At 47.1% G+C, this 25,384-nt stretch overlaps 1 protein-coding gene across 38 annotated transcripts in view; it reads left to right on the top strand.

Annotated features, from left to right (window-relative positions):
- Nucleotides 1–25,384, top strand: part of LOC117090701 (voltage-dependent L-type calcium channel subunit alpha-1C) — a 744,659-nt gene that overhangs the window by 494,467 nt on the left and 224,808 nt on the right. For all 38 annotated transcript variants that reach the window (XM_033223225.1, XM_033223240.1, XM_033223224.1 and 35 more), the window contains exon 5: nt 7,032–7,171. In XM_033223225.1, coding sequence (XP_033079116.1) covers nt 7,032–7,171 — 140 coding nt within the window. The remainder of the gene's footprint in view (nt 1–7,031; nt 7,172–25,384) is intronic.

Below are 25,384 nucleotides of genomic sequence, written 5' to 3'. Positions count from 1 at the left end.
AGAATGTCAGGAGCTCTTTGTCCCAGAGGCCTATTTTTGGAGGATCCTTTTGTGCCATCCCGGAGGAGACACAGCCATTGTGGATGTCTCCAGAGCACCCGCCGTTCACCATCTTGTGAGAGTGCCTGGTCTTTACTGCAGGAAATAACGCAGGAGGACATCGAGATCATTTACGAGTTATTTCCTCGTCTCTGGCCATCTGGATGGCTCACGAGGTTGCTTGGAACCACGTTAGGGGTTCTTTTTTTTTCTTTGTTGCGTTATTTTGCCTGGCCAATGAATGATGCACTTTGGCCATATGAACCTCAGGAATATTTAGGTGATACGAGGGGCACTGAGGTTATTAGTGTCGTTAGCCAGGTCTAGCTCTGGCTCACAGCACTCAGGGTGTGCATGCAGCTATAGGAGAGATTTTGCGGCTTCTGCTCATGCCAGGATAAACAAAGAGCGGCTAAACGCATGCCTTGAATAGCTCAGTAAACCATAGCCAAAGTCCTTAAGGTGGGTTGTTCCAAATGCCCCTAAATCCTTTTCAGAATTCGGCATCTTTCTTAAGGCCTCAGTCTCCTGGGAGCCTTTTGCACATGCATAGAAAAGAGCCTTGGGAATGGGAGCAGCTGCTTCTGGGACCAGTGGAGGGATGAGGGTGACTTGCAGGGACGAATTTTATTTAGGCAAAATTTTGGAATTTTGGAGTGAGTTGGAATTGATTATATGTGCTTTGCCCCATATGTGGTCTTAATTAAATCATGAGTTGGGGACGCAGAGACAAGAAGTACAGGGGGAGTAGGCACCAAACAGCAGCCCTGGGAGGGAGGGGCCCTGCCTGAGTTGACAGGGAAGCAGTACAGTGGTGCATCTCTGGCCCATGCTTCATGCCTCACCTGCAGCCTGTCTGGACCCAGCTTCATCCCTTAGACTCCTCCCCACAACCATAGGGGGCCAGGCTTTTCTGTGGGGTCAGCCCGGATTCCAGTCACATCTCCCTGGGGTCTAGGCCATGAGGCTGATGAAGAAAGGGAGGCATCCAGTTGTGTGCTCCTGTTTCTTTTTTTTTTTTTTTGAGACGGAGTCTCGCTCTGTCACCCAGGCTGGAGTGCAGTGGCCAGATCTCAGCTCACTGCAACCTCCGCCTCCCGGGTTTACGCCATTCTCCTGCCTCAGCCTCCTGAGTAGCTGGGACTACAGGCGCCCACCACCTCGCCCGGCTAGTTTTTTGTATTTTTTAGTAGAGACGGGGTTTCACCGTGTTAGCCAGGATGGTCTCGATCTCCTGACCTCGTGATCCGTCCGCCTCAGCCTCCCAAAGTGCTGGGATTATAGGCTTGAGCCTCCGCGCCCAGCCGTGTGCTCCTGTTTCTAAGCCACAGAGGTTATGACACCAGCAGTGGCCCAGCTTGTGGTTGTACTTGCACTGGGACGTATTTGGCACCTAGTCTCTCTTCTCCTAAGGGCTCTTCATCCTGTCTAACTCAGCCCATCCTTATAACGATCCGCCATCGCTGGAGGGTGCAGCTTACCACCTCTCTTCAGCCCGCCTCCTTTTTCTGCTTCCTTGGCAATGTTAAGTAGTAATATTGGGTAGCCCTTTGCTTCTCTGGGTCTCTTGGAAAATATCTGCTATCCTTGGCCCCTCCTCTGTAGCTGTAGGGAAAGGTTTCCCCTGGCCTCCCACACAGCTGGGGGAGCCTGACTTGCCCTGGAGAAAGGTGGACCTGCCTGCCTACTGCCTGAGTGCCAGGCTGAGAGCCTCGTCTCTGCATTGCTATTCTGGTGGCACATGACACAGGGCATTCCTTTCCTTCCTAAAGCAGAGGCCTCTTGGTGGTGGGACTGCTGAATAAACATGGAGGGACTGTGGTGGCCTCAGATTCACCTCCCCCTACCCAGGGACCATGGAATCCTCAGTGGATCTCCTGCTCAGGAGGTTCCATGCCAGCCAGTGAGGCTTTGTTGCCCTGCCTCCCTAGCAGGGTGGTGGCCCTGCCTTTCCCATTATCTGGGCCTCACGATCATTCTACAGCCTCACGATCCTTTTCTTCTAACAGCTCCACTGCCTGGCTACAGATTTGCCAAACACAGCTCCCAGAGCAATCCTTCAGCCAGGCATCCACGTCAGAGCCCAATCCTTAGGGACCAGTGGGCACCAAGCAGTGGTTTTGCCTTTAGAACGTCTCATTGAGAAGAAATACACCAGCCACTCCTACATCCATGTTTGAATTTTCTACCCTTTGAAAATTAAAAGCGGATAAAGGGCAAGTTGTCTAATCTCCACTCCCTTCACTGAATCCTATTTTGTGAACATCTTTTATTCGGATAAGCATATTGCTTTCTTGCAGGAAATACTGGGAACAAAATCTGGTTTGCATTTGGAATGTTGTTTGACAAATTTGCAAACGAGTCTTCGTTTCCTCTGGTCTCAGTGATCCAGGCTTCAGTGGAAAGAACATTTCCCTTGTAGAGAAAGAAGCCCACTCCCCCATCCTGGCAACTTCTGCCTGGGATTCAAGGCCTCACCAGCTAAATTAGGAAGCTGTCAAGTCGCCAGGCTGAGAGACACTGCAGATACGGCCTGGACAGGGTCCTCAAACTTCATTCGGCTTCAGAGCCCGCTGTTGAGAGTCTCGCTCAGAGGTCCAGTACACAGACCAGATAGAAGGGACGTCCTCTGGACCAGAGGAGCCAGAACCCCAGTCACTCAGCCAGTCAGTGCCTGGGAGCCTCCATGGAGCGTTTCTAGGCCAATTCCCTCATGGCTCAGCCCTGCCTGGCCCTGAACTTCTGCTAATGCATCTGGCTAATCCCCCAGCTGCAGCTTCCCATTTCTAGCTCCAGTTACCTGGGACATAAGTCACTTAAGAGCTCAAGCCTATTGCTCCTGAATCAAAGTTGCCCTGGCTCATAGTTCAGACCCGATGTGGAGACCCACTCCCCATACCTGAGCGCCCTCCTTGATCCCAGGCCCCACTACTGAAGAAACACGACCCAGCGTGTAGTGCACTCTGCTGCCAGTGAATCCATTGCGTCCTCTCTGGGTATAAAGGACAGAAATCGCCCTGCACGCCCTTTCCCCTATTTTTCTCGGTTGCCATGAAAAGCCCAAAATTCTTGAGTCATCCCTCATCACCCGGACTCCTGTTCCCATGTGGCTCTGTGCATCCTGTGATCTAACCCCTCCTTTCTCACTACCCCACGGCGGAAACCTTCCCACTGTGCCCTCCCATCCCCATAGTCTCTCGCCTGTTCGGGGTCAGTCAACTTTTCTGTAAGGGCCAGATGCTGGTTTTCATCTTTGCAAGCCAAGTCTCTGTTCCAGCTACTCCACCCTGCCCAGCAGCAGGACAAGAGCAGTATCTCCATGAGTGGGTGTAACTGAATTCCAACAAAACTTTGTTTGCAAAACAGGTGGCCCAGTTCTCAGTTTCCTTTCCAGTCACTTCCAGATTCTCCCATGAGGGTACAGCTTTCTCTGCTGTCTCTCAGCAGGCAGCCACTTCCTGTCCCAGAAGCCTCCTTCCACTGCACCAGATTGCCAGGTCTAAGGGGGCTCTGCCAGCTCCTGATTTCTGCTCCACTGCACCCCCCCCTCCCTTTTGACATTTGTGTCATCAGATCCTCTATGCCTTACTTCTCTTTACTGCAACCTTCTGTAGACCTTTGAGTCACCCCTCCTTGTGCCTTTAGGACATGGGCTCTTGGCTCACTCTACTTCACTCCAACACTCACTTCTTCTCTACCTTCCCTACAGTAGCTTCTTGGTTCCTGGATATCTGCCTTCTGGGGAGCCTATCTCAGTAGGCCCACTCCCATGGTTATAGCCAATATCCCTGTCACCACTGATAACACCTACCCCATAATCCCAAATCTATACATCCTACTGTCTAACCAGCACCACCGTCTTTCCCGTCCCCTCCCTCTCTCACCCTGACTCCCATGATCCCTTCATTCCACCGCACTCTAATCCCTTCGTCCCACTGCACTCTTCATCCCTGCCACCATGTCCACCCTCCTTCCAGCCAGTGCAGATGCCATGTGCCACTGCTGCACTCACTCAAGGCTTGCATTTATGCTCAGCGCATTCTTAGTCTTCTGTCTGTTTATCTTACACACCTGGAAAAACACCAACCCTAATCAAGTCCAACTAGAGATCTGCTTGGTATCTGGAAAGGGTCAAGAAATCTGCAAAGTTGAGCAGAGTCTCACTTTACACTCATGACCTCCAACCTTGAGGAGGCCCCTGGTGACACCTGAGGGCTCTCCTGCTTTGTCTCCACTCCATTCACCCTTCTGCTTTCTGAGAGAATTCTTTCAGCACCCTTGCCTCTCTCTTCACACTTCCCATCTCCTTCCCCTTTTCACATTTTCGGCTGATGGCCTCGTTCCCCAGTTCCCTGAGAAAGACGCAGTCAGGAGGGGACTTTCATATATTCCCACAACCACGAGTCTGTGCTGACAATGTGCCTTCTTACTGAACCATGGCACACAGCCCTGCCCCTGCACAGGTGGACACCCTTCGTGTGCACCCATCCCCTTCTTGCCAACGAAGGAGCTCCGTCCTACCAGCAGCGGTTCTCTCTCACTTCTCTGTCATCACATTTTCTGCCTCTGTTAGATGATTCCCATCACATAGAAAAATGCTGTCCTATCTCCCATTCAGAAACAAAACCCTCTTCACTCCACTCCCACTTCTAGTAACCCCCTTTTTTTCTGTGCTCATTTACAGCAAAATTTCTCAAAAGACGTGTCTCTACGGTAGCCACATGTGGCCATTCGGCACTTGAAATGTGGCTAATCTGAATTGCAATAATAATCATAAGTATACAATATACAGCATATTTCAAAGATTTAGTTACAAGACAAGGAATGACAAATGTCTCATGAATAATTTTTTATATTTATTACATGTTGAGATGATAATATTTTGGCTATGTTGGGTGAAATAAAATCTATGATCACTGTTAATTTCACCTGTTTTTACTTTTTAATGTGGCTCCTAGCAAAGGTAAATTACACCTGCAGCTCACACCTGTGGCTTGCCTCATATTTCTGTTGGCTAGGGCTGTCTATCCTCACGGTCTCCCGCTCCTCCCATGCTCTCTTGAACCTATATCTGCTAGGTGTTTGTCCACATCGCTCCACCAACACAGATGCCTTCAAGGTCTAGATGGTCTTGATGTTGGTAAACCCAGTGGTCGGTGTCCAGCTGTGTTTCTGCAGCATGTGACACCACTGCCTGTTCACTGACCACCTGCTTCATGGGGTGCTGTTCTCTCCACGTCACTGCTCTGCAAGCCATCCCTCATCAGTCTCTCTTGTTGCTTTCTCCTCTCTTGACCCCGCAGTGTGGGAGCACTGCAGGGTTGGGTCCTTTCACATCCTCACCTTCTGTGCTGGCCTCCTAGGTAGTCCCATACAATTTGACTTTAAATATGAACTATGCAACTACTGCGCTTTTGTCTCCAGCTTAGACCTCCCCACTGACCTCCAGACACAGTAGAACCAACTCAAGACATGCATTTGATGTCCAAGCAACAACTTAAACTTCAAGAAGTTCTCGGCAGAACCCTTGATGTCCATTCCACCATATCTCATCATTCCTGTTGCTCACGCCCAAACTGTTGGAATCTTCTCTGATTCCCCTCTCTTTCTCACACCTCACATCTAGTCCATCAGCCAGTCCCACCAGCTTTACCTTAAGGTAAATCTGGTATCCAACTTTTTCTCACTACCTCCAACACCACCACTCGTTCTGAGCCACCAGCGTCTCGTGCCTGGGTGACTGCAGCAGCTGGTCTCTGGCCTCGCCCCCGACAGGGGAGTCTCCCACAACAGCAGAATCATTCTTTTAGACCTGTAGTTAAGTCACTGTCACTCTCCTGCTCAAAGTCCCGCAGTGGCTTCTGTCTCAGAGAGGATACCAGTACCTGCTGGGGTTCCCTATTTCCTCTCCAACTTCCTCTCCCACAGTTCTCCTCTTTTCCTGCTCTGCTCCAGCCACACTGGTCGCTGTTGTTCCTCTAACGCACACCCTGCTCCTCCCTTGGGCCCCTGGCTCGCCTGCTTCCTCTGTGCCTGGAACAGTCTCTAGATAATGAAGTGGGTCCCACCCTCACTTCCCATAGGCCTCTGCTCAAGTGTCACCTGCAGGGAGTTCTTTGTGCAGACCTCTCAGGTGGGAAGGGAGGCAGCCCTCACCCTCTCTCTGCAGAGCCCCTCGCTGCCCCTCCTGCTCAGCACTCATCACTCTAAGCTGCAGTGTCTGTTTATTGATTGCTCAGTTTATTGTCTGTCTCCCTGCTAGAATGTAAGTTCCATGAGGGGAAGGGCTTTGTCCATTTTGCTGTAGCCCCAGTGTCTAGAACAGTGCCCAACACGTCACAGGTGTTCTTGTTTGTTGGAGGAGTGAATATGCCAGCTCAGACCTACAGTGGCAGGGCCAAAAGCCCTGCATCTCAGTTACATGCACGTGTGGTTTTGCCCCACTTGAGACCTTCTTGTTTAACCACTGAACCATTCATTCATTTGTGCAGCACCTGCCTCCTGAGCAGCCACCGAGGCCAGCACAAAAGAGATTTCCATGGGCCAGGAACAAGTCAAAGAGAGGGGGTCTCTAGAAGGAAGGAGGTGGGGAAATAGAGCACGTGGTTGCTGGCACCCCTGGGAGGGGTGCTGGGATACCATGGAGAGGGCAGAGGGCTCCTCAAGGAGATGAGGACTGACGACAGACGTCACCTGCTTCCCACTTTTGTCCAGCACCTGTCCAGCTCATGCTTTATGATGGCAGAGGGCCTGTCCCTCAGCTCGCTCAGGCCTCCCTGGGCCGTGGTGGCACCCTGGGCATAGCCACCACCCACACTGAGGGGATGTCAGCTTACAACTACCCACAGACTCCACGCATGCCCACAGCGCCCACTCCTGGGCTGGAGACCCCTGCGCAATCTGCTTTTCCGGGCTGCATCCAGAGGTCAGAGCCCCAGCTGGGCAAAAAAAAACCCAGTCCTGACAGTCCTTCTCTCTTTCCTCTCTTCTAGGCTTTTTAGTGCAATTTTAGAACAAGCAACCAAAGCAGACGGGGCAAACGCTCTTGGAGGGAAAGGGGCCGGATTTGATGTGAAAGCGCTGAGGGCCTTCCGCGTGCTGCGACCCCTGCGGCTGGTGTCCGGAGTCCCAAGTAAGTGAAGCCTGTTCTTGTGTACAGTGTTATCTTCTCACCACCTCCTGCTGTCCTTTGCTGAACTGCCAACAACACTCTACAAAGGGACCTGATTTCATATAAATGGAGGGGTTTTTGTTTTTGTTTTAAAATGAGTTCCTTTGAGCTGAAGAACCCTACTCTGAGGTAAGTACCTTAAAACACACTGTGGTCCCAGCTCCTGGAAACTCCTGGAGACAGTTCACAGCAGTCACTCGGCCACATGAATACCACATAAAAGAAGTAATCCCATGGCCATCTGAGCCACCCTGGAGGCCCTGGGATAGGGATTTAAATACATTTTGCAGCAGAAGAGCCAGGTGGCTAATCCCCAAGGCTCCAGAGCACTTTAGCCAATGAGATTATCTCTACTTTCTGTATTTTTCCAAAGAACAATGAGGAAAGCATCAGTGGATGTTGTAAAAGTTCTGTTTTAACCTTTCTCCCAGCCCTCTCCTCCCGTCCTGTCAAATAGGGCAGTCCAGGCCTCAGGAGCCCCACTGGGGACACCACACCTGTCATTGTGAGAAGTGATTTTACCCAAAGAGAGGAGGGTATTCAGCTCTCTGAATCAGCGGAGGGGTTTGGAGAGGTATTATCTATCTGGATGTCAGTCACGTGGACAACACCTCTTCTGCCACTCCTGCAGAAGCCTGGCCCATTATGGATGCACCCCAGGTACTGAACACAGTGGCTTCAGGCCCCCTGGGGAGGTGCCAGCAAATGCCAGCCCAAGGTGCTCCTGGGGGCTCAGTCCACTTTAGGAGAACTCCTCCTACTCTTTCCTCTTCAGTTTGTGGTGTCTGAGAACAATTCTGGACTCATTTGCTTAAATTTTACTTTCAGTTCAGCTCCAGTAGATTTGGCCCATGACTCAAGACATAGGAGACCTCTCAGACTAGGCTAGGACCAGATGAGCTTGGAGATGGGGTGAGGGACAGGAAGACAGATGACCTCCAGATGCATAGCCTCTCCTACCCTTGCCATGCACTGAGCACTTGGTACCCAGTGTGCTGCTGGTTGGTATCTCGTGGAGTCATGAAACTGTGGAAATGTGAGGGGCTTTATATTAACCAGTTATTCATGCATGGAACAGTGAAAAGATCTTCCTGTGACTTTAATTAACTAGCAATAGAGCCAAAACTAGAATCAGGTCTCCTGATTTCTAGACCAGCTCTCTTTCCTACCACACTGCACTGCCTCTTTTAAAGAATTAAGTGGTATATATCTCTTGATTGTCTTGGATTTTATTTTATTTATTTATTTATTTTTTGAGACGGAGTCACGTTCTGTCACCCAGGCTGGAGTGCAGTGGCACAATCTCGGCTCACTGTAACCTCCACCTCCCAGGTTCAAGTGATTCTCCTGCCTCAGCCTCCCGAGTACCTGGTACTACAGGTGCTGCCACCATGCTCAGCTAATTTTTTTTTTTTTTTTTGTATTTTTAGTAGAGATGGGATTATCACCATGTTAGCTAGGATGGTTTCAATCTCCTGACCTCATGATCTGCCTGCCTCAGCCTCCCAAAGTGCTGGAATTACAGGCGTGAGCCACTGTGCCCGGCCGATTGTCTTGGAGTTTTACACATATATCCTATCTCTTAAACTACACTATAAGCCCCTTGAAACCAAGAACTGTGCCTTCTATTGCCTCTGATTCCCACACAATACCTAGTTCAGTCTCTAAATAAGCAAAGGGAACCTACTGAATAAGCAAAAGCAAGAGTTTGTTTTCTTTGCAGTGGGACTCCCTGGGCAAAGCTTGTGGCCTGTCTTAAGCTCAAAAGGCACACAGCTGAGCACACAAGCACAATTAAAGCCGACTTTCTCTACTCAGCCTTGACTGTTTGGGAGTACTTAGGAATAGAAACTGCATATATCATGGCCAGGACCCACTTCTTTTTGAAGCCTAAATTATTTGGGTTTTCCTTGTCAATCAGCCATAACTCAATAGCCCAAATCAGGAAGTAGGAAGGGAAGATGACGGTAACTTTGAACATGACTTTAAGGAGCTGGTAATGGTACTGCCAGTGTGTCAGTGATAGGAACTAGGAGTTAATTCCAAATGCCAGCCAACCAAGCAAAATGGACACAGTGACCCTTGGCCTGTTATCTACGTACTTATTAGGGGCCTACAAAATTCTTATTAGGGGTATTAGGGCATATCATAAAGAACAAGCATGGTTCTTTCACTAGATAAATTTGACAGTCTAATAAAAGAGTGTATCAGTCAGCTTTTGCTGTAGGAATAGACAATCCCAAACTCTCCACGGCTTACAAGCAGCAGCTTTTACACCTGGCTCATGGCACCTGAGGATGGTGGTCAGCTGCAGCTCCTCTGCCCGCAGCTGGACTCTGGGCTTGACCTCATTCTGCGTGCCATTCAATTCCAGAGCCCAGGTCAAAGGAGCCCTCATCTTTGGTGGTAGGCCTTATAGTTGTCATGGCTGAGGGCAGATGCTCACAAAATGGGGCCTAGAGCCAACTGCACCAGCAACTTAAGGCTGATGCTTAAATGTGGCTTCTGTCTTAGCTGTTCACATTCCACTGGCCAAAGCAAGTCACATGGCCACCCTCAAAGATAACGGGGCCGAGAAGTGTGCTGAACCTGCAGAGAAGCGTGGGTGAGCGATTGAGATTGCATAGCAGCCTACCACAAAGAGACTGTGAGATGATTGTTATCAACAGCAGTAGCTACAGTAATTGCTGTAGTCCAGAGATTCTTAATTAGAGATGAACATGGTTGAGAGCCTCTCATGCTACAGGGCATTAAAAGGAAGAATTAGATTAGATTGGGTCACTTGGGTTCCACTACAGAGGAAACTTCCCGAGAACGGAGCCCTGTCTCCATCTGCACTGAAGTAAGGTAGATGTGCCTTGCAGTGGTCAGGAAGCAGTAACACTGCTAGGAATTCTCTCAAGAGGATGAAGGCCTCAAATGCAAAGCCCTCATGTTACCTGCCGTGCAGTCTGGGAAAATATTTTCGCCATTAGAGATGATGACACTGAGATGGTTTTGCTGTTGTGGGTGCCTTGCAGGTAGCTCCATGCTTATGCATAGGAGCAACAACTGTGTCTGGTTTCCTGTGGGTCACCAGTAAAATGGTGACTTCCTCAGCTCATCCAGCCTTCTGCCCTTTCTTGCTGGAATAGTGTCTGTGCAGCTTTTGAAACAGGGAACCATGCAGACCATGGTGGATCAGTGCATTTTACCAGTGTGGTTGGTGTCATCTACAAAGATGTCAGCAGTATCTCCCCCGACTACAAACCCAGACAAATGCCTCCTTCTTCTACTTCTCATAACCATAGGTTATCTCCTCTGTATTTCAACAAAACTCCTCAAGAGTTGCCTCTACCTGTTGTCTGTGATTCTTGTCCTCCCATTATCTCTTGAATCCACTCTGATGGGGCTTTCTTTCCCACTGCTGCACCAAAACATCTCCTGTCCAGACCATCAGCGATCACTGTGACTGCACCCAGTGCTCTGTGCTCCAGGACCATGTTACATGATCTGTTGACAGCTTTGGATACAGCTGATCACTCCTTGTCTTTGAGCCACTATTACCCTTGGCCCTTGGGACACTGTTCTTTTTTGTTTGTTTGTTTTGTTTTTTTGAAATGGAGTCTCGCTCTGTTGCCCAGGTTGGAATGCAGTGGTGCAATCTCGGCTCACTGCAAGCTCCTCCTCCTAGGTTCACGCCATTCTCCTGCCTCAGCCTCCCTAGTAGCTGGAACTACAGGCACCCGCCACCACGCCTGGCAAATTTTTTTTGTGTGTTTTTAGTAGAGACGGGGTTTCAACATCGTTCGCCAGGGTAGTCTCCATCTCCTGACCTCGTAATCCGCCCGCCTCGGCCTCCCAAAGTGCTGGGATTACAGGGCGCCCTGCCCCGGAACACTGTTCTTTCTTAGCTCTGCCCTTCATGTGCTTGTTTCTTCTTCTTGGAATCCTTTGCTGACCTCTGTCTCATCTTCTCACCCTCTTAACATTGGGACGCTCCAGGGGTAGATCCTGAGACCTCTCCTGTGTCCACACTCACTCCCTAGTTATCACGTTCAGCCTCCTGGTGCTAAATATAATCTATGTGTCTTCCAATAACCACCAGCTGTGTGTCACCAGCCCAGACCCTTTCTCCAAACCTCAGACTTGCATCTCTACCTGCCGACTCCATTCCTCTCCTGTCTGAATAGCTAATAAGTATCTTGCACTTAGCAAGACCCATGGCAGAACTCCCAGTCTTCCCAAAGTTTTTCTCAGCTGGGTAAATGCTAGCCTCATCCTTCTAGCTTCTCAGGCCTTATTGGACTTATTTCTTTTTCTCACTCTTTGCATACAATCCATCAGAAAATCCTACAAACTTTACCTTCCAAACATATCAAGAATTTATTTCTTACCACCTGCATACTCGGCTCAGCGCTGGCCGCCCTCGCCTCTGACCTGGATGATGGCGACAGCCTCCTGCAGGAGTCTCTGCCTCAACCTCTATCATGGCCTGGACCTAACACAGCATTCAAATAGCCCTCTGAACAGCCAAGTCAGATCATGTTCCTGCCCTGCTCAGGATCCTCCAACGCTTCCGTGACTTGCCCAGAGTGAGCGCCAAAGTCCCACAGGCCCTGCAGTCTCACGCCTTCTTCCTCGCTGAGCTTACCTCCTTCACCCTCCCCTCCTCTCCCTCCTTACCAGCCCTCCACAGTGGCCCCCTTGCTATTCCTCCAACATTCCAAGCTCACCCCACTGTGGGGTGGTGGCCGGCGCTGCTCCTTCTGTCTGAACGCCCTTGGCTCAGCTCTCCACAAAGGCCTGCACACCTCTTCTGCCCCCGCTGATGCCGTCCCCTCACCCCATTCATCTACCTTCCCTGCTCCATTTCCCCACATCACCTCTCACCATCTGCCATTCTATACGTGTATGTGTTCATTTGCTTATCACCCCTTACCTCATGAGAATATAACCTACAGGAGGCCAACAGTTTTTGTTAGTTGTGTTCACAGCTATGTCCTCAGCACCGACAATACAGGTGATAAATATCTGTAGAATGAACAAACGTGGTTACACGGATGCCCATGGTGGCTGGCATGGATTTACATCACAGGCCCTATGAGTCACCCACACTCCACTAAAATGATGTGAGGAGTGCTGCCAGCTTCCTGGACAGGTGCCTTTGCTGGCCTTTCCGAAGGGTCTTTACTTCTTCCTTCTCATTTGGTCTTCATGACAATTGGGTGATATGAAGAAATGTATAGAGGTGATATGTAGATATGTAGGGTTTTTCTTACAACAAATAGGTTCGTTGGGCAGTTTTTGACATCTGCAATTCTAGACCAATAGTGTTAGAGGCTCCAAAAGTTGCATTTTTTAAATGCACTAAATGTACTAAATGTCATTGAAATCTTATGATCACAGGTTGTGGAAATAGATGATTGCGAGAGTACAAGTCCATGAGTCATTTATCAATTTGTTCAACAAAATCGACTGAGTACTTACTTTATGTAAGGTTTTACTAGCCATTATAGCAAATACAGAAGTAAATCAGATGCTAAGTGTGTTCTAGAGAGCTTGAAGTGTAGTAGAAGAAAAAGTATTCATGAAAGTGATTAGATAGAATAAAACTTGGAGATGCCAAAAAGCAAAGTTTAGGTACGATGTGCAATGTGATGAATTCTGTGACGAGCATGCATTGGAGACGCCATACTTTGGGGAGAGGGGATGGAGAATCGGGAGAGCCTTCTTGGAGAAGGTAGCATTTGGGAGGGAACTTGAAGGATGAGTGAGGAGAGGCATTCCAGGAAATCACACAAAGGAAGGAGAGTGGCTGTGGCCCTCAAGATGCACACCGTGAGGCTGTAAGGCTAACGGCTTGATGACGCTATGGAGGTGAAAATCAGATTGGCCCATCCAATGGAGTTCTGTGTAGTTGAAAGATCTGGCCATTTGGCTTCATAGAGACCCTTCTGCAGTAACAGAATCCGTTCCCTCTGCTGTGAACATCCAGTCTCCCACAGCAGCAGTGCTGTGAAGCATGCATATTACACCAAAGGCTAAGCCATATGGAGGAATCAACGTTATACAGCGAGATGAACAATAAATAGGGAGAGTTGTGCTGAAATATTTGCAATGTATTTGTGAGGAGTACGTTTGCTTGTGAAGCAGTAAGCAAGGGGTCCTTTCCTCCTTTCTGTTTCATCTCATGTGCCTTCTGGAGAAGAACTTTCAGGAGGGGCTTGATAAGGGGAGAAGACAGATGGGGATGAGAAAGATGCGTAGGGTCTTTGACGAAAACTCACAGCAACCTAGACTTGATCTGATGATGAAGGGAACTGAAAAACCGCCTCTGTGTAAGACCAGCACTAGCCTTGGAAGATAACGCTTCACCCATCATGAATGTTTATTGAGCAGCCCCTGTGAACCGAGCACAAAGCTAGGTGCGGGGACAGAGGTCGATAGCGCACTCCCATCAGTCAAAACAGAACACCTGTCCGGTTTTCATAAGGACCATCCAGTTTTAAATCTGGACCTCCCAGTCCAGATTTGATACAAGAACATCTTTCTAGAGCAGAGAGTCAAAATCATGTAACTCATCCCCTGAAACTGACATATTTTGGAGTTCAGAGAATATCCCTGAGTCAGAGCAGAGGCTCAAGCCCACACTGCTTCACTCTTCATCCTTTGCTTTTTCCACTGCCTGTGTCCTCATCTTCCCAGACTTCCCTTTCATCCTGGTTGATGTGATTTTAATTCAGTCCTAATGGAACGCTTTAAGGACTTTTCATAGTATACATTTTCCTAGTATGCGAGTCTTTACAAGATTAGATCTTTCAGGATGTCCCTTTTGTCAGTAAAATGTATCTGGAAGCACACAGAATAGAAAACAGCTCGCTATTAAACAGGAGTTTGCTTTCATCCTGAGAGGTGAGAAGGAACACTGAGGATCGTGTGTGGATAGAGGTCAGATGCTTCCATTTTTGCTTGCTCAGGTATGGACCGTTTGCTGAAAACAAATCAGCACCAGTTAGTAGACAAATGTCGGTGGAGTGGATACCATATAGAAGGCAAGGAAAGGCTTAAGACATGCTGGTTTTGAACATGAGCTCTTGAATCAGACTGCTGGCTTCTGCCACTTACTGACTCTGTGGCCTTAGGGAAGTTACTAAGCCCCTCTGTGCCTTCGTTTCCTCCTATGTAAAATGGGGAATTGTAATCGAACCTATTTCATATGCTGCTGGAAAGACTAAATGAGTTAATGCATGCAAAGCGCTTTAATGGTGTCCTGCTTATAGTAAGTGCTCAGTTAAGTGATAGCTGTTACATTCTATTATGTTACATAAGTAGCCTAGAAGTAGAGGACAAGATCATTCTCAAGAGACAACAAATATACTTTAAAAGAGAAGGAATATTCAAGAGTTAAATAGCAACTTGAGACCAAAAATCACCAGAGAGGCATGTGTATGATTATTTGAGTTGCATAGTGTAGATGATGAGATGGATTCAAGGGGAGAGTTTACCAGGGACCGTGGCAGTCCAAAAAGTTTTATGAAGGAGGACATATCGGAGATGAGCCCTGAGGTTTGTGTGGAAGAGGCAGGGATGGAGATGGAAGGATGTCTGAGAGTGAAAACCTCATTTGTTTAGGTCACCAATGCAGGCCAGCCTCGGCCAGCACATAGGTGTGGGGTGCCCCAACCCATTACTGAAAAGGAAGTACAGGTAGTGAGAACCAGGAGACAAAAGTCCGCAGTGAGCAGACTGAGCTGGGTCTTGGATGGCATGCCAAGAGGCAGTTTTCTAAACAGCCACTGCTGTTCACTCTCCATACGAAACATTCAGAAAACCCCACTGCAGAGACAGGTACATGTCTTGGAAATCTACAAAAGGAGGTCAGAACTGACCATGGATCTTGAATTTCAGGGAGGTTCACGAACCCACCCTGGCTGGTGGCAGAGCTGGGGTCAGAGCCATACCGAAGCTGCCACTGCTCTCTCCCACCCTGCATGACTTCCATCCCAGAGGCCAGGTCTGGGCCATCCTGCTCTGTCCTGAGCACCCTGCCAGAAGATCCTATGCTGCTTGACACCGAACACTCTTTTTTTAAAAATTGTTACTGAGACAATGAATAGTGACTTAAAAATTCCTGCTGCAGAAGTTGGAAACTCACCTGAGTGCCAAGTCCCCAGGTGAACCACACTCATCCTGAGATGTAGTTTTCCTCCCAGGATGGGTTCTGTCCTCCTGGGGATTAGTCATTGTGAAACTGGCCGCACTGATTAGCAAGCAGTGCCAGTTAATCAGACCACTGGGGGCATATTAGAGCTACTAAAAGCAACTTTTCTGAGTGTTTTCACACTTTGATGGTTTAAAGGCACTCATGCTGTCCTGTCTGAAATTTGCTGTTGGTAAATTGAGCACAGCAGATTTGCAATCCCATTGTGGCTCCCAGGAAAGTGTTTTCTGGCCGCATTGTGCAAGAGAGGAGGCTAGGCAGCAGGCATGGTCCTTGCAAACAGCTCCTGAACCTCACCTGCAGTTAAGGACGCCTCCCAGCCTGGACTGATAAGAGAACATCTTTCTAGAGCAGATATTCAAAATCATGTAACTCAGCCCCTGAAACGGATATATGTTGGAGTCCCAGAGAAGATCCCAGAGTCAGGGAAGAGGCTCAAACCACAGTGCTTCACTCCCCATCCCTTGCTTTTTCCACTGCTTGTGTCCTCATCTTCCCAGACCTCCCTTTAATTCTGGTTGATGTGATTTAACACTGAAGTGCCCACAGGATGCTGCTGGTGCAGCTGAGCACAAGCCTGGGTAGGCAGAGGACCCAGCCTCCAGTCCTGCATTCACCCAAACAAGCCTGGGACCTTGGGCAGGTCTGCCCTCCCTCTGGACTTTGTCCTGCATCTGGGACTTGAAGGGCCTGGACCGGCTGGCCTCTGCATCCCTTTTCTCCTGCCACATGCCCATCCTCCCCACACCAGCCTGTATCCTCACTGCTTGCAGACCTTCAGCCTTTCCACCCCTTGTTCTCACCCCCTCTTATGTCCTTGGACTTGAACCTCGTTCTCCCCTCACTTTCTATTTTGCTTCCTCTTGCTTTTTTTTTTTTTTTTTTTTTTTTTGAGACGGAGTCTCGCTCTGTCGCCCGGGCTGGAGTGCAGTGGCCAGATCTCAGCTCACTGCAAGCTCCACCTCCCGAGTTTACGCCATTCTCCTGCCTCAGCCTCCCGAGTAGCTGGGACTACAGGCGCCCGCCACCTTGCCCGGCTCGTTTTTTTTTTTTTGTATTTTTTAGTAGAGACGGGGTTTCACCGTGTTAGCCAGGATGGTCTCGATCTCCTGACCTCGTGATCCGCCCGTCTCGGCCTCCCAAAGTGCTGGGATTACAGGCTTGAGCCACCGCACCCAGCCTTTCTCTTGCTTTTTATCCCCTTTGTCCTTTAGGGGTCTTATAGGCCACATACCCTTAAACAGCATGAGGGGACATTTACAAAGCTGCTTATGAGGACAGGGGCGTGTGCAGGGGGCCACCCCCGAGGCCATCCCTCATTCTCCTTAACACAGCGCTGGAGGCTGCCCGGTCCCTCTGCCCGCCCATCAGAGACGGTCCCTGTGACATCTTCTAAGCCCTTTCCCTCCCACTTCTTTCACTGCCACAGGAAGTACTCAAACCTTGTCCCCTGTATGCGTCTCATGGCACTGGTCCTGAATCTGAATGTCTGGGTGGGAAGGGACTAGGCTATTCCAACCGAGCTTCCATTCTACAGAGAGGAGCTCTGTGGCCGGAGGGCCACATGACTTTCTCAAGGTCACAGAGTGACCTGATGGCAGGTGGGCAGGACCCTTGCTTCCTGCATGGTCTGCAAGGGGACTCTGATGGCAATGGTGAGGGAACCCTCAGGGCTGCTGATCTTTGGCACCCCCAGGTCTCCCAGCCTCCCCAGGAGGGAGGAATCCCCCAGAACTGGCCCTCTGCCTTCCCACCCAGGTAGCCTGGGCTTGTGCTCTGCAGATGGAGCAGAGCACCCTGGAGGGCAGCCAGAGACAGCAGGGGGCGGGTGGGAGGGGCCCTTCATACTGCAGGAGCCTTGCCTCTCAGAAACAGAATTGAGAATGGGGTGTGTCCCACACCCAGCCCCGCTCCTTAGCACCTGCCAGGCCCACCCTCTCCCCTGTGTCTCCTGATCTCCCAATGCGGACAGGCTTTCCCCTTGACCACTGCCTCCCCAGTTAAGCAGCTATCTTCCAGGCCGCCTCCCATGTGCCCCTGAAAGACGCCTGGGCCAGCAGCTCAGGGCTCACTCAGAGTCCCGGCCCTGCTGCGACCTCTCTGTTGCCCTGCCAGGTGCTTTGCCTCAGTTTCTCAATCTACAAGGAGTGAGTGATAGGGGTGCCGTGGATAAAGAGAAGATTTCACCTGGACAGTCCTATGAGCTCCCAGCACCCGAGACCTCTTGGAGAGGGACACCGTGGGTTGTGAGGATCCACCACACCAGATAGGAAGGCAAGAGGCCCCCCATGTGGAAAAGTGAGCTGACTGACACAGTAAGCCCACTCACAAGTTCCCGCCTCCACTGTAGTGGAGTTTCACTGAGAGGTTACTGAATATCCACAACAGTATGTGGCTGAACTGAGAACATCTTTATTATTTAGTGTTCTAGATACAGCAGGGTAAAAAGTCCTCATGGCAAAGAATGCATGCAGTCACACAGGAACGTCACATGTGTGCTAAGGCACACACACATTCCTCCAGTCACGAACTGGTCTCTTTTTGATTTGAGAACAAAATGTAGGAGGCAGTGAGAAATGTTAGGGTTACCTCCAACTGCCAGCAATATTCAGCATCCGTTCAAGGCCTTCAGACTCAAAGAGCTTGATTAGCTGACGAATCAGCCCAGTGGTCTAGGAACGCAGGGATGTTATCCCTAATTTAGAGATAGGCAAATCCAGGCTATCTTGTTCGGACTGTTTTCCAGTGGGGATAACTCCCTTCAGCACTTGGTTTCTGTTGTTTGGAAGGGAGCACAGCTTCCTGAGCCAAGCAAAATCACACTGCTTCTGGGCTGTAGGGTGCCCTGCCTGGCTCTGGAGATTGAGAGTGGTTCATAGTTTGCCTGTGGCCTTTATATTTCAAGAGTTGTAAGCCCCTTGGGTGGCAGGGCCTGATGGCAAATAGTATTGTTGTCACCTCAGGAATTGTGATGGAGTGGGAGGCACTCCGGCCTGCCGGTGAGAAGACCAGGGATCTAAGTCTGGCCAGCTGTGTGACCTTGTCATTTAACCTCTGACCCTCAGCTTCCTCATCTGTAAAATGGGAGGGGTACACCTGTATTCGCCCTGGAGTTTTAGCCTGTACGTGCCTACCCTGCTCACCTTTCACCATGGCAGTTGCCCTCTAATCATGCGTAGTTTTCGGTCAGCTCACTTCTTGAGCACCCCCTTGCATATTAGTGAGTGAGTTAGTTAGGTTTGTTTGTTTGTTTGTTTTAATTTTTGGCTTGGGAACATTTCAGAGCCACCAAGGCTGTTGCCACTTCTGTTGTGGGTACCCCGGTAGACTGTGTGGTACGTGACCCCAAGGATATACAGAATCACATTGGGAGGGGAAAAACATGTTGGGGTGCGTGTGTGTGTGTGTGTGTGTGTGTGTATCAATGTGTGTGTATATATATGTGTGTGTATATATATATAATGTTGAGATATATGTGTGTGTGTATGTGTGTGTATATATATAAATGTGTATGTGTGTATATATATGTGTATGTGTGTATATATATAATTTTGACATATATGTGTGTGTGTATGTGTGTGTATATATATAAATGTGTTATGCATGTGTATATATGTGTGTGTGTACATATATAATTTTGATATATGTGTATGTGTATGTATATATATAAATGTGTTATGCGTGTGTATATATATGTGTATGTGTATATATATATAATTTTGATATATATGTGTGTTTGTGTGTGTGTGTGTGTGTATGTCTATATCTCAACATTAGCCAGGGGAAATGGTTCTGTGCCTCTCACAAAAAGCTCACCAAACACTGTGGTCTGTGGCAGCAGCAGATGATACTGATGATGACAGAAAGGTCTATCTTCACTCAGACTTGCTACCGGTCAGGAGCTTGTATTCAGAGACTACTATCTGCCAGCCATTGAGCGACACGAGCCACCGGTCTGTCTTTTCATCTGTGCCGCATTGTGTTGACCCGGGCAGGGGATTAAACAGGAAATGCAGTCATATCATAGGGTGTGTCAAGCTGTGTGTCAGGGCAGAAAAGAGGAGAATAATCTGGCACAAGTTGTCGATATCTTCCCTCTGAAGCTATGGGTGGTTGGAACAGCATGTCATCAGGTGAGTTTTCAGGGTTGCTTCAAGTTCTAAGCTGGGATAATTCTGAGTATTCTTAAAATGTACTACTGTTGGAGGATAATGGAAAAGCTGAACTCAGAAAAAGCCTTGGGACCGTGAGCACCATCAACTCCATTGAGGAGACATCCAAAAAAAGTAGAATGCCTTCTTCAAGCTGTTCACTAGACCATATAGTCCTACTAATCAACACTTCTGCAAAATAGAAATACTTTCTTTAAAAATAATATATGTATTCACTTAATTTTCCCAGAAAGAATGCCTTGATCATATATTTTCCCCAGAAGTTGTTAGACTTATCTTCTATTGTCAACAAGAGCTTTCCTGAATCTCTTGAGATTTAGTGAAAGCGGGTAGATGTAAACTATATTAATTAAATTGCATTTTCCAGAAATACAAAAAAAAACAAAAACTTGTAATACCCATAAAATTCCTCTCAGTATTATCATCCTGTGCTTTGATGATAGAGAATAGCAGTGACCTAAGAATTTCTTTTTTAACGACTAATTCTAGACCTGAAGATGTCATTGACAGAGTAGGAATAGCAGTGACCTAAGAATTTCTTTTTTAACGACTAATTCTAGACCTGAAGGTGTCATCGACAGAGTATGACCCGGGGCAAATGCCACTCTTTCAGCTCCCAATACAGTAGCAATCACACAGTCCAGAGGTGGGAGAATAGGTCCTAAAATAAGAGCAGGTATTTGTTAAGCACTCCTCATGAGCCCAGGACCATTGCAGGTGGTATAATCATCACAAGAGACAGGCAGGCTTCTTGAACTCAGGAAGCTCCATAATGGATTCCTTTTTGTGTCTGAAGACCCCCAAACATGAAATCACAGCCAAGGTGATGACTGATTAAAAATAATGGCAATAACAAAGGCCACGTAGGCTTCTAAGTGACCCAGGCTTTCTAAATGTTGGAAAGAAAAATGAGGGGGGAATGCAAGGAAGATCCAGTGAGGCCAGCGTCCTGTGAAGTGATCAATACGTAGAATGTGAGCCCCATGTGTCTTATGATTGGTTGATTCTCTTGTGCTGATTCATGACACTTAGTGGTTAAAAACGCAGATGGTGGAATCCCACTACCTAGGTTCAACTTCCCAGAGCCACCATTTATTAGCTATGTGCCTCGATTTCCTGATCTATAAAATGGGGGCTAAAGTTACACCTGCCTGCTTCATGGAGTTGTTGCGAGGATTAAATAAGTAAATGCTTTTAAAGCAATAGAATTGTGTTAAACACACAGGAAGGGTTCAGCAACTATTAGCTGCTAGTACTCTGTGGGTCCAACTCCCTATCTGTCTACCTCAGGCTCCAAGTTGGACTGATCAGAGAACGGGACCTTCTATACTTGATTTTTTTTTTTTTTTTTTGAGACCGGGTTGCACTCTGTCTCCCAGGCTGCGCTGGCAAGATCTCGGCTCACTGCAACCGCCCCTCCCGGATTCAAATGATTCTCGTGCCTCATCTCACAAGTAGCTGGGATTATAGGCATGTACCTCCACACCAGGCTAAGTTTTGTATATTTTGGAAAGACAAGGTTTCACCATGTTGGCCAGGCTGGTGTCGAATTCCTGACCTCAGGTTATCTGCTCTCCTTAGCCTCCCAAAATGCTGGGATTATAAGTGTGAGCCACTGCGCCTGACTTATACGTCATTTTAAAAATAACTTTATTGAAGCATGATTTATATTCAATAAAATTCACCTATTTTAAGTGTACGCTTACAAGCATAATAACCTTAACATCATAGAATTTCACTTAACCCCCGTCCTGTGTGATTGCTATATGTCTTCTATTTGCACATATATCATAAGTTCCACCCAACAATGTTATTATTTTTACTTTAGTCAATTGTCTTTTAAGTCAATTATGGGGAAAATAAAACATAGTGTTTTACATTTACCTACTTACTTACTGTTTCTGGTGCTTCCGCTGCACATTCTGTAGATCCAAGTTCCCTTCTGGTATAATTTCCTGTTATCTTGAAGCAACCAGTAGCATTTCCATAATGTAGGTCTGCTGCTGGCAAATGAGCTAAGCTTTTGTTTATCTGAACGTGTCTTTTGTCATCCTCTTTTGAAGAATGGTTTTGCTGGTATAGAGTTCTTGATTGACAGGTTTGTTTGTGTTTTCTTTTAGAACTTTAAAGATGTTCCATTTTATCCTGGTTTCCACTATCTCTGATGAGAAGTCATTGATTTCTTTTTAATTTATTCTTTTTTTTTTTTTTTCTGAGATGGAGTCTTGCTGTGTCGCCCAGACTGGAGTGCAGTGGCATGATCTCAGCTCACTGCAACCTCCGCCTCCCGGGTTTGAGCAGTTCTCTGCCTCAACCTCCTGAGTAACTGGGATTACAGACACCCGCCACCACACCCGGCTAATTTTTGTATTTTTAGTAGAGATGGGGTTTCACCATCTTGGCCAGGCTGGTCTTGAACTCCTGACCTTGTGATCCACCTGCCTTGGCCCCCCAAAGTGCTGGGATTACAGGTGTGAGCCACCATGCCCGGCCTGATATTATTATTATTATTATTATTTCCCTGCACATAATGTTTCTTTCTTTGCTGACTGGTTTAAAATTTTCTCTCTCAGTTTTCAGCAGTTAGACTATGATGTGCGTCATTGTTATTTTCATTATATTTGTTCTACTTGGAGTTTTCTGAGCTTCTCAGATACATTCATAAATGAGAAGTTTTCAAGTTCAGGACTTTTTGGGCCATCATTTCTTCAAATATTTTTTTCTACTCCATTCTCACTCTTCTCTTGCTGGGACTCCTATTATACATAGTGTTTGGCCATGTTGTAGTATCTCATTGGTCCCTGGGGCTTTGTTCTGTTTTCTTCAGTCTCTTATTCTCTGTGTTCCACAGATTGGTTCATTTCTGTTGATTATTCTTTCAATTGACTCACGTTTCCTCTAATGTCTCTATCTTCATTAAGCCTATTCGTAATTTTTCATTTCAGTTACTTTTCAATAATGGAATTTCCATTTTGTTCCTTTTTATAGTTCCCATTTATTTGTGGAATTCTCTGTATTTCTGTCTTTAAGATCGTATACTCATTTATTTCATTTAATCAGTTTTTCTTCCATCCTTTAAATACATATATCTATATATGGATACATATGTAGCTCTCTCTCTCTCGCTCTCTCTCTATATATATACACACACACACCCATATATACACACACACACACATATATATAGCTGTTTTAAAATCATTGTCTGCCAAGTCCAACATCTGAACAATCTCATTTTTTGTTTCCTATTGACTGCTTTTCTCCTTGACTATCACATTTTACATTTCTTTATATGTCTAGTGATTTCTTTTTACCGAATATTAGAATCATGGATAATATGTTGTTGTGATTCTGGATTTTTTCATATTCCTAAGCATATTGATTCTTCAGCAGACAGTTTAATCACTGGCTGGTCACCATGAACGTGTGTAGGCTTGGTTTTATGCTTGTTGGGGTTGACACATTGAAAGCCCAAACCCCTCGACCTCCAGATTTAATTTTCCCCTCCCGATGTTGTCAGGGCGTTGATTTTGGCTTTGCCAGGATGGATCTAGAGTGGGTCTCACTGTAGAGGAAGGGCCTTACTCCCAGGAGGTGCCCTCGCAGTGTCAGAGTCATCTGTCCAGGGTGGTAATGAGATGTTAACTAGGTCTCTCCACAATTTCAGGGTCGTCAGTCCAACCTCCTGACACTGCTTTTTCCCCAGCACTGATGAACCTATACCATCTCTTTTCTGCTCTCAACCCTAAAGTAGCTGCTATCTGATACGCCTCATTGGTTTCATCCTGTACCTGTACAACCCAGCCCTAAGCCACGGACACACGGGCAACCCCTACACAAACTTCTAGGGACCCATATCTACCTCGCTGTCTCTTCCGGATGTCCCACCACAGCCGCTTCAGCTTCCCACATTCTGACCTGATTTCTGCATTCTCAATTCCACGGGGCTGCCGTGGTGTGCTTGAACTGTAGCTCTTCGTGCCGCACTCAGGAAACTGTTCTTAATTATAGTATATTATGAAATATAATGTTACATGTTATATATTACTTTATATGTCACACATTTACTGAGGATTTATTGTGTATACGGCACAGTAGTAATTGCAAGAAGGAACGGTACTAGAATCTTGCTTTATTTGGAAAATAACAACTTAGAAAATTTTAGAGCCAGATTGCACCCTGTCATCCAATGTCCACCTTTTAAAGATATTGAAACCTAGACCGAAAAGGCAGCATGACTTGTCAAGGTCACACAGTTATTAATAGCAGAAGAGGAAATAGCCTGGCATTTCCCCCCACTAAATCCCTCCAAAAATATATTTAAAAAGAAAATCTAAGCATGATGTTTAGAGATTTTTCCCACTATAGAAAATTTGGTTAGTGCCAAAGTCCCTATTAATGTGATAGTGATCTGAGCCAGAATTAGAAAATAAGTAAGTATGTGGCCCTAAGAGCATTTTGTTTGAGTTACATAGAAAGATTAGCTTACGGTGTAGAGTTAGCATAAGTTGGCAGCAATGAACAAATTTGGTTCTTTGTTACACCCCATCTCAAGAACATCCAGGGAAAAGAAAGCTATTGCCTGGGTTTAATGGTATTTGCCAGAAAAAATCATTAGAGAGGCACAATTAGGACTAGTTCAGTAACTCATTCAACTAGATAACTCTGTAGTGAGTACCTCTCATTTACCACCAAAACCATAGAGATATTTTGAAGTTTTCCCCAAAAGTATACCATTTTTTATATTTCTAAAGGGAGGAGTGAGGATTTGCAGTGAGTGTGACCAAGCCACCCTTTCCTCCTGTTTGGCCTTATTATCAAGTGTATTGCTCAGCAAACAGCCAGTCCTCAGAAACTTCACTCCAAGAGGCTCTATCAAGGGTTTGGCAGTAGGAGAATTTGGCAAAGATTTTTCCAATGCTCTAGAATATATCCTTGTTTTCAAAATCTAGTTGTCTGGTTCTGGGAGTGAGTGTGGCAGGAAAAGCTATAGTTGGATTCCGTAGGTAGTTTCTCCCATAAGAAGTGCAGGCCAGGCCAGGCGCAGTGGCTCACGCCTGTAATCCCAGCACTTTGGGAGGCCAAAGCGAGCAGATCACTTGAGGCCAGGAGGTCGAGCCCAGCCTGGCCAACATGGCGAAACCCCATCTCTACTAAAAATACAAAAGCTTAGCCGGGTATGGTGGCGCACGCCGGTAATCCTAGTTACTCGGGAGGCTGAGGCAGGAGAATCACTTGAACCCGCGAGGCTCAGGTTGTAGTAACTGAGATCACACCATTGCACTCCGGCCTGGGAAACAACAGCGAAACTCCATCTCAAAAAAAAAAAAAAGAAGTGCAGGTCACTTTTGCTTTCAGAAATGGTAGCTGAGATGACTCAGATCAACTGTCCTGCTGAGGATAATTAGAAATGCTGAACAAAATATTCTAAATCTTCTTTCTGGAACTTGGAAAAGATGCCTGATAGAAACAAATATGAATCCTCTCTGGAGAAGGATGCCATCATCAACATTTTGAAATTATTTTGAAAAGCAGTTTTGTGAAACTAAGGTTTCATTCATGATACCAAATAACTGGATACACAAGGAGACAAAATAACCTGAGTGAAAATAGAGAGAAACTATAGACCATAGAAATAGACCCACAGAGAATCGAGATATTGGAATTATCAGATATAGACTGTATTTACCACGATCAGAGATATCAAAGACAGGACTGGTAATTTTCCAAAGAACCAGATATGGAAAAGAACCAAATGTAAATTTTAGAAATGAAGAATACAATCACTGAAATGAAAAG

Source organism: Trachypithecus francoisi, unplaced genomic scaffold (genome assembly GCF_009764315.1).
Source record: "Trachypithecus francoisi isolate TF-2019V2 unplaced genomic scaffold, Tfra_2.0 Lachesis_group11, whole genome shotgun sequence".
Lineage (NCBI taxonomy): Eukaryota > Metazoa > Chordata > Mammalia > Primates > Cercopithecidae > Trachypithecus > Trachypithecus francoisi.
The sequence above is the reverse complement of the archived record's forward strand: the minus strand, read 5'-3'. Positions and strand labels throughout refer to the sequence as shown.